Genomic DNA, 9,557 nt, shown 5'->3' with positions numbered 1-9,557 from the left:
ATAAGAGACATTCCTGTCATACGTGATGTATGCTCTTTGTTCCAAGATGGTATATAACCACTCTGTACACCCCACTTCTTTGGTGCCCTTCTTTCCTTGGAGAAGGAAATCCCCCAGCTAGTCCTCAGACTTGGCTTATAATAAACTCACCCCAATTTTGACTTACATATTATGGATTATTTGCTTTGACAATACTTTGCCCTCCTTGCCAATCTTGAAGATGCTCTACATAGAGGAGCCAGGACCCCCCACCAATTTCACCAATTTGCAGCCCGGAAATATTCCTTAAAGGGCAACTCAATTCAGCAAGCAACCTCCCCCCAGGAGATTTAGGGAGCTGGCAGGCATTCCCCATTAAACTTGGTGAACAGCGGTGGCTCTCAAACTTCATTCCACATTTCAATTACCTGGCAACTTTTACACATCCCCAAGCCAAAGCCACATTTCAGACCTACTAAATCATGATTTCTGGGGTAGGGCCCGGGTGTTATTAGGTTTTAAAACTCCTCTAGGTGATTCCATTGTGCAGCCAAATTGGAGTACAAGTAGATTACAGCCTCGCTATGCAAAGTGTGGTCTGTGGACCAGTAGCAACAACATCACCTGGGATCTTACTGGAAATGCAGGTTCCCAGGCCCCACCCAGCCCTACTGACCTTTATTCACTCATTAAAGCTTGGTAAGTGCCTGATGGGATGTCCTTTATGGGGCCTAACGGGGCCTGCTGATTGTGATTACCTCCATGAACGGAGAAGCTCCTGAATAAGGAAGGGCCTGCTGAGATCAAGATCAGAAGCTGTTGAAGAGGCCTAAAGAAATGGAAAGTTTCTGGTTGATGGTTGCATCTGCACAGAGTAATTTTCACACTGCCTCAGACCTTCCAGAGACCTACAAGTTGGAGGGTTTTTGTTTCCATTGCAAGCTCGATATGGGACCAGACAGCTGAGTGCTTTGTGCTCATCCTTAACTTAGTCCTCAGGGCCACCCACGCAGCACGTTACTTCCCACTTTGCAGCAGCACAGCGAGGGTAGGAACCTGCCCACGGTCAGCTAGCTATTCAGTGGTAGAGAAAGGACTTTATCTTGTTTATAGTTATTGACTTGTTTTCCCTGTGTTACCAAAAGTCAGCTTTCTATTGTAGCTAGTGCCGGAAGGAGTATGGCCCGAGGGCATCAGGCAGAGACTGTGCCCAAGGACACCGACTGGGGCTGCTCGATCGGCCACTTCATAGCCAGGCCCTGGTGAGGAGGCGAGCGGAGAGGGGGAGATGGATGAGGAAGTTGTTTTTCGTCACTTCACTCCTATTCTGAGCCAAGGAGGGCCTCACCACTGCTCCTTCCCTTTCGCCTTACCCCGCCGGGAGCATCCTCAGCCCAGTGACGGGGACCAGATGGGATGACTTCCTTGGAACACCCCAGGGCAGCTGCTGTCGCCCATCCCAGACCACGCCAAGCCTGGAAGGTGCCTCTGTGGTGGATAGCACAGGGAAGCAGCTGCAGGAGAACCAGGTCAAGCCCATCACACACGCTCCATACCCTGAAGAATAAGGACCACCACCTTCCAGCCAGGGGGTCAGAACTGAAGCTTTATTTGAATATGTTTTGTTATATTCAGAACATCACCACTAACTAGAAACTTGTATGCAAGGGTGACTTTTATAACTGTCGAGTAGATAAAATATGATAATAGAGTTATAACAATAAATACACCTTAAATATAAATATACACATTGATATCCCACACGTATAAAAGTCATGCTCTGTAAATACTCTATGCACACGTCTTTGTGGGGTGCTGGGTTCCAGGACGGGGCTTCAAGGGTTTACATGTGTCCCATTAGCTACGGATATTTCCAGACAGCTTATGTAGGAGCAACGCATTACAAATTTTGAAAAAAACTAAGTATCACAGAGCAATTATTTTTAATATTTATTACATTTTTTTGTTCTATAAAGAATGAGCATTTCTTAAATATTACAAATGGTGAAACAAATATACTAGCTTACAGATATGTACAATGTACTACTTTATACTTCAAAAATGCAGGAATATAAATGATATATATAATATATATAATTTTAGATCTAATGAACAATTCAATATTGCTCTTGTGTTGGTCTTACTGTATTGCATGCATGCCCAGGGCACGCCCATGGCTTGTCACCAGATGGAGGAGGGACTGGCGGGACAGACGGAGCTCATGGAGCCCCATGCTCATCCCCAGAGAGCCATCATCAAAGCAATATTTTGAGTCTTGTGACTTACTGTGGCTGGGTCCAGAACTGCGCCCATATGCAAGGTAGGACATGTCCTCAAGAACCACAACTACATATTCAGGGATGGGGTCACATGGATACTCCAAACACGGATTCGGGGAAGGTAACTCCTCAAGCCCTGAGACGATTGGGGAGCTCCTAAAAGCTGATGTTGACATAATCATCAATACCCTCAGTACAGTTCATAGAAAATGACAGCAGAACAAAGACCCAGGATTGGTGTGTCAATAGCCTTCTGACAAACTCGGCAAGAAACAAAGGAACAGAATCTGTCCTGAATGAGATCCGACTTTCAATAGCTACAAGCTTCTCATGTGGACAAAGTTCTAAACACTTAAAATCACAGACACGACTTGAGAGGGCTGTAAGAACCCTGACTTGTGCCAGTAGGACTAGTCAGCATCTTAGGAGCCTTAGGGACATTACAGCGCACAGCAGGTGTCACATCTTACTATTAGCAAAGAACTCACCCCAAACCTCGAAACCCCACTTTGGCCATGAAGTCCTGTTTCTTCTTCCACTTAACCCACGTCCAAACTACAAATCATAAAATCTCTCTGAGAATAGAAATAGAAAAAAAATAGAGACAAGTTGAAAGACAAATGTTCTAGAAAATCTGCCAATTAGATCTTGTTGTGAAGGCTGTGGAACAGCCACTTAGAACAAAGGAGCTTGCTGGAGGGTGGGTCCCTTAGGGCTCGAGACGGCTTCAGGTCTGGCCCAGGCGTTCTGGGCTCCCTCTCGCTGTGCCCAGGCCACCTGCACACCCTTCCTTCTCAGGTTTAGTTCTAGGAGGCCAAGGTGGTGGGACACGGTGGGGCTGTTGGTTCTCCAAGGTGCCTCCCACACGCTAAATACATCACCAGGGCAAGTTACTAGTAGAGCTGAGAGGATGAGACAAAAGCAAGGAAATTTCACCAGAAACGGTTAATCTAGGATATGTTGAGAGTATGGAGCTGGGCAGCAAAGACACAGGAGGTGCAGGAGAGAGGAGAAGACCCAAACGGGAGTGTGGTGTGCAAACGTCCCCAACTTGACAACTCTGCCCAGGCTGGCACCGCTGCCCAGCAGCCAGGAAGGCCCCCTGTGCCAGCCCGGGGGGCAGCACTGCAGCATCCTCCGCCTGCCAGGCAGGCGACAGCAAGGATCGCAGAAAGGCGGATTCCGGAGTCAGAGCCAGCATGGGCCACGCCGACTGGAACAAACAGGAGAGTCACAGGCTCCGTCAGTGGGACTTTTCGGGAAGCGAAGGCAGAGCAATTAAGCCGATGCCTGTCTCCAGCCACCGTCCCGTCTCCATGCCAGCATGCAGGAACCAGCGGCGGCCGTAATTTGGTTTCAAGGATTAAGAACGCACGCAAGGTCATTAGGAGGAAAAGATAATTGTTTCCAGAGTGAACACTGCACTGAACAGCTCTTAAAAGACATTCATAATGGAACATTGATAATGGAGTCCAATATAAAATGTTGCATTTATAATGGAACATGCAAGTTAATCTAATATGGCCTGATCACATTTCCAGGAATACGCTCTGTCAGAGTCAGGTCATCAAAAACACCATGGACCACTTCTGTCTCAAAGTATTTCATTAAGGTGCAAAGTATGGCAGAGACAAGTTCATGTCACTTAGAAAAATGGATGTGCTTCTGGTCTTCAGATGGCCTTAGTTGGCTGTTACCCAACTGGATACAGATCGAGTTATTTAAAAGAAGAAAACCATCTTGGAGGGGAAAAGAAATTGTCTAAAAACAGCTACTTTAATTGCTTTTCTTTAAAATCTGAGGGCTGGAGGAAGTTATACCCCCTCATGGGTCAATGGGAGGAAACTTCACATTTCTAAAACTCTCGACGTATGACACAGGGAGCGTTATTGCGATGCTTTCGTCATGTCACAATATCCTCAGTCAAACACTGAAGAACTTCTGACAGGAGCACACTCTTCGCGAACTCATCACTGTACGTGGAAATACATACTCTAAAAGCTTAAAACGACGCCTGCTAACTAGGTCTGGCAGGTGAGGACACCCCTCAGGGTAGCAAGGCTCATGTCAGCTTGGAATAGACAGTGGACATCCGCTGGGGGAGACGGTGCTCTTTTATTCTTAATTCAGTTAAAGAACCATAGAGTCGACCAACTTTGGCCTGGCCTTCTCACCTCTTCCCACCCCTCCCCTCCCCCAAGGATGTCAGTGGCTCTGACCCAGGGAAACACCTGGTCTGGGGGTGGGGCCTGCAGCTCCAGGTGAACATGCTCTCACATGCATGCAGACAACAGTTACTCCTCTCAGCACACACTACTGCTGTGGGTACGAGCCCCACTGCCTTCTGATGGCAAACGAGGCCTTCAGAAGTTGCTGGCGCCTCTCTCAGCTCCCTGTGATGCCGATGCCAAGCATGTTGGTTTTCATTTTAACCGTCTGGGAGGTTCCCTGATTCTGGAGAGGGGGTGCTTATTGTTGGTGGTGTGAAATACCCTCTTAAGGACAATAGGGCACGTCTTGGTCAAAATGCAATATTTAACACGTGGGCATCTTACATGCTACCCTGACGACTGTGGGTGTCACGCGGGAGGGGGAAGGTGAGGCGACAGGGACAGGCGAGTGCTCCTCCCGCGGGAAGGGCCTTCACATGATCACACATTTGCCCTTGAGCTTTTCTTTCCTCTTCTGCTGCTTGCTCTTTTTCCCGTCGATCTGTAGGCTCACGGTCCTGCGCTTCTCCAGGTTGAGCAGCTCCTGGAAGAGCTCCTTCACGTTATGGTTGAGCTTGGCTGAGGTCTCCATGAAGGCGCACTTCCACTTGCGGGCCAGGGCCTCGGCCTCACTGCTCTCCACCTCGCGGCTCGGGCTCTCGTCACACTTGTTGCCCACCAGCATGATAGGGATGCTCTCCACGTCCCCTTTGATCTCGCAGATTTGTTCGTAGATGGGTTTGAGCTCCTCCAGGGACTGCCGGCTGGTGATAGAGTAGACCAGGATGAAGGCGTGCCCTTTGGAGATGGACAGCCGCTGCATGGCAGGGAACTGGTGGCTGCCCGTGGTGTCAGTGATCTGCAGCGTGCAGATGCTCTTGTCGCAGCTGATGACCTGCCGGTAGGTGTCTTCCACAGTCGGGATGTAGCTCTCCCGAAACGTGCCCTTCACAAACCTCAACACCAAGGAGCTCTTGCCGACGCCACCTGCCCCGAACACGGCCACCCGGTAATCGTTGCTCTGTTCCGGCATGTTGCTTGACGGCTCCAACTATCAACCAGGAAGCACCTAGCAGAGGAACCAGATGTTTGAGAGAATTAGTAAAAAAGAAAAAAAACATCTGGGAAAGGATGGCTTTCCTCTGTTTTAACGGCACACACACATACAAAAAAAAGTTGAAATGATAAAGTTCACTTTCACTCTCCCAACATAACAACAATCAAATTTCACTTAAAAATCTTTAATTCTAAATCCAATCATTATAGTCAATACTGGGTTTTTAACGGGGCAGTGGATCTACTCAGTGGCTAACTGGAACCATTCTGTTTCTCCTTACTGGACCACGACTCTGAGCATCTTCGCTCACACATCACCCTATGCCCAGGGGAAAGATGCCGAGGCAGCCCAAGGGAGGCAGAATCAAGGGAAGATGATGGGGAGATGGAAATTAACACCCCCCCAACACACACACACACACAGTCACAGCATATCTTTATTGTTTTAACTGAAGTACTGTGAACACCTAATATACTGGTCATAATAATATGTGATTTCTTTTATAAGTACCGAGAGGGAGAAGAGAGGAGGAGAACGCTATTAACATTTATTCAGTGTCTACATTAACTCACGAAATCCTCACCACCTTGCAGAACTGGTGTCATTATTCCTGTGTCTCAATGAAGAAACTGGAGACAGAAGGAATCAGGGAACAACGTAATGTCCACCACTTCACACAGCAGTAAGGTGAGGCTGGGACGCAAGCCCCAGGCTGGCTGTCACCTGGCCCGCCAGGACAGAGGGCTGCTCCCAGAGGCTTGCATGCCACTCAGGCCGCGGTGCGCATGGTCTCACCAAGCAGCAAGAGCTGACAGTAACTAGGAAACTTGGAGGGTCCTTTCACCCATCAAAGTTAAAACGATTATAGATGCTTTATTTTAAGAAGCATAGGAATCCTGTTACCAAGATAGTAGTTTAAATAACTATTAATGGTCATTACAATGGAGTATAATGGGGTCTCCTTTCATCAGAGACATCACACCTACCCCAAGGGGTGAGGGTACTTTCTTCACTATAGGTGATCAAACGTCTTTCATCCTGTTCCTTCTTTGCTAAGGAAGGACACAGAACACACAAAAAAGTGGAGAAATAAGCAACATCCAATTATTTTCATAACCAAAGTAGACAAATAATATGGTAAAGTGAAGCATGGGATCCATTTTCTCCAGGCAACCGTTGTGCTGACTCCCATTTTTCTAATCTTAGAGTGACCGAGGGACGGTAATAAAGGCCCTGTACCACAAAGGCATCATCAGAGGCCAGTGACGATTATTAAGCATAATGAGCCATGGAAGGAAATGGGTGTGCAGTGAATATGTCTACTGGCAGACAGAACTTCAAGTCAAAGCCCAGGACAGCGACAGCCCACGTTCTGATTTCTCTCTGGGTTCACCAGGTACATGTGCCTCCAAACCGGCTCGATTAAATACTCAGCTATTCTTGTGTGTGCTTTGGAATCCCAAACCTACTGAGGAACTGAAGAGGCATCAATGCTAACAGAGAACATAGAAAGATGTCAGGAAGTTCATTAACAGCAATGACCGTGGGAAAGCCTGCCCGGGAGTTTGATCAGTCTATTAAATGCTCATGAGATCATGTGATCAGTTCAAGGGTGCAGCATCGTGATAGACCGTTCTACATTTATAAAATGCAATGGTACATGGAGTCTGGTTTGAAATTTATCCCTGCATCCCCAGAATGAGCCTCTCTTTGTGCTCGGAAGGCAGGGTCCTCACTCAGCCTTGCTTGTGTTACGTTATTTAGCTGCAGACTGGAGTGTGAGCATCTAGCCGGAAGAGAACGTGTCTTAACAAGCTCTGTATCCCAAAGTCTCCAAAAAAGCTGTTGGTCTTCAGCTCACACTCTTTCTATGTTTAGTGAACATGTTGTCAGCCGTGCTAAGGTGTCTTCATCACCAAACTGGCCACCGAAAGATGGAGAGCAAGCGTTAAACATAAAAAAGGAGGAACACATAACTACTGTTATTCCTTGGTCCAAGAAATAGCTATTGGGCTTCCTCTAAAGGCCAGGTTCTGGGCGAGGAGCCAGCAAACAACTGTGCAGAGGAGCGACCAGAGGCAGGGGCTCTATTGTCGTGGACCTAGGATCAAGTGGAGCGACAGACATGACAAGATAACTTCACAAATATTTAATCAATTACTTCACAGCAGTGCTGCAAAAGAGAGGTCTGCAGGACCTTGATCACTCCTGGGATCAGGAACAACTTCCCTAAGGAGGTGGCGTGGGAGCAGGAACCTGAAAGATGCACAGGAGACAGGCAGGTGGAAGAGCATAAAGTTCAGTGTGAAGGTATGGGATAGGCCTGGGGCAATGACTCCATACTGATCCTCAGGTCTCGAATGGTTTTCCCCAAACTGCGAACTATATTCTTCCACCTCAGAATCATTCATACTTTACAAGCATTTACAAACATCCTCTAGAGACTATGCAAAGTCAGTGCTTACCCAATAGAAGCTCCCACATTGGAGGACAGACACGCAGGGGAAAGGATGCATTACATCCCACCTGGTAAGTGCTGTGGTAACGCCATAAACCAGTCAGGAGAAGAACTGGTGGAGCATCTAGGTCCATCTGGGGCCTTCAGGAAAGATTTCACAGAGGGCTGGGATTGGCCAGATGGTGAAGTGATAGAAGGCATGTCAGTAAGAAGAAAGGACCTCATGGAGAGGAACAAAGGCAGGAACAGAGCAAATTTTCAAGCTATGGTAGAAAGCTGGTGAGAACTGGCATCTGGGGGCAGAGCTGAGAGAGCAGTGAGTGGTGGCACCATTAATCGAAGTAAAAGGTAGAAGAGAGAAGTAGGTTTGGAGAAAAGGTGGTGGACAGTGAGGAGGACGGAGCTGTGATTGGGTCAGGTTTTTAAGACAAATAGGTGGAGATATCTAGTAGGTGACTGAGTTTCAGTTTGGAAGCTCAGCAGAGAGGTCTAGTCTAGTGATAAATATTTGGGTATCATCCATACATAAATAGCACTATGATAAATAAAAATCACCCATGGAGAAAGCCTGCAGCATGAGAAAAGACCAAACGTCAGAACTGATGTATACTAGCAAGAGAACTTGGCAAATTGCTTCAGGTTTCTGCACTTGAGTTGCTTGAGCTAGAAAATGGAGATGATGACACCACTTGCCCCACAGAGCTGCTGTGGGGTTTAGTGAGATGAAACAAGGGCAGGCGCTTAGTATAGGTGCTAGGGCAAAGTTCTCTGGCTATTTTCAGACAGGACCAGGCAGAAAAGGGGGCACAAAGGAGCATTAAAGACGGGGGGAAAACTGGAGAGAAAGTGACAAAATCCCAAGGGAGCAAAAAATGTCAAGAAGACATTGAGAAGATACAACTAAAGCAGTGCTTAGAGGGAAAGCATAGCTATAAACGCCTATATTAAATGAGAACAGAGATCTCAAATCAGAAACCTAACCTTCCACCTTAATAGGGAAAAAGAGCAAACTAAGCCCAAAGGAAGAAAACTGAAGGAAAGATGAAATTACAGCAGAAATTACTAAAATTAAAAATAGAAAAACAATAGAGAAAAATCAATAAAACCAAAAGTTCTTTGGAAATATCAACAAAATTAACAAACTTTTATGCTAGACTAACCAAACAAAAAAGTGAGAAGACTCAAATTATTAAAATCAGGAATGAAAGTGGAGACGTTACTACTGACCTTACAGAAATAAAAATGATTATAAGGGACTCCTATGACCAACTATATGCCAACAAGTTAGATAACCTAGATGAAATGGACAAACTACCAAAGCTGACTCAAGAAGAAATAAAAAATCTGAATAAACCTATGACAGGATAGTAACCAAAAACCTATCCACAAAAAAAGCCCAAGTCTAGTTGGCTTCACTGGTGAATTCCAGCAAACATTTAAAGAAGAATTAATACCAATCCTTCACAAGCTCTTCCAAAAAACTGAATAGAACATTTCTCACTTTTTCTGAAACCAATATTACCCTGATATCAACACCAGACAGAGATATCACAAGAAAATTACAGACCAGTATC

General features: G+C 46.4%; 1 protein-coding gene across 4 annotated transcripts in view; it reads right to left on the bottom strand.

Annotated features, from left to right (window-relative positions):
- Positions 1 to 1,565: 1,565 nt before the first annotated feature.
- DIRAS2 (DIRAS family GTPase 2) overlaps positions 1,566 to 9,557 on the bottom strand; it is a 31,014-nt gene continuing 23,022 nt past the window's right edge. For 3 of the 4 annotated variants that reach the window (XM_044756909.2, XM_014854665.3, XM_070495784.1), the window contains exon 2: positions 1,566 to 5,537. In XM_044756909.2, coding sequence (XP_044612844.1) covers positions 4,902 to 5,501 — 600 coding nt within the window. In that variant the 5' untranslated portion in view covers positions 5,502 to 5,537 and the 3' untranslated portion in view covers positions 1,566 to 4,901. Of the gene's footprint in view, positions 5,538 to 6,511; positions 6,578 to 9,557 lie in introns of all 4 variants that reach the window. The other variant, XM_070495783.1, reaches the window with a different exon arrangement.

Source organism: Equus asinus, chromosome 23 (genome assembly GCF_041296235.1).
Source record: "Equus asinus isolate D_3611 breed Donkey chromosome 23, EquAss-T2T_v2, whole genome shotgun sequence".
In the NCBI taxonomy this organism is placed as follows: Eukaryota; Metazoa; Chordata; class Mammalia; order Perissodactyla; family Equidae; genus Equus; species Equus asinus.
The sequence above is the reverse complement of the archived record's forward strand: the minus strand, read 5'-3'. Positions and strand labels throughout refer to the sequence as shown.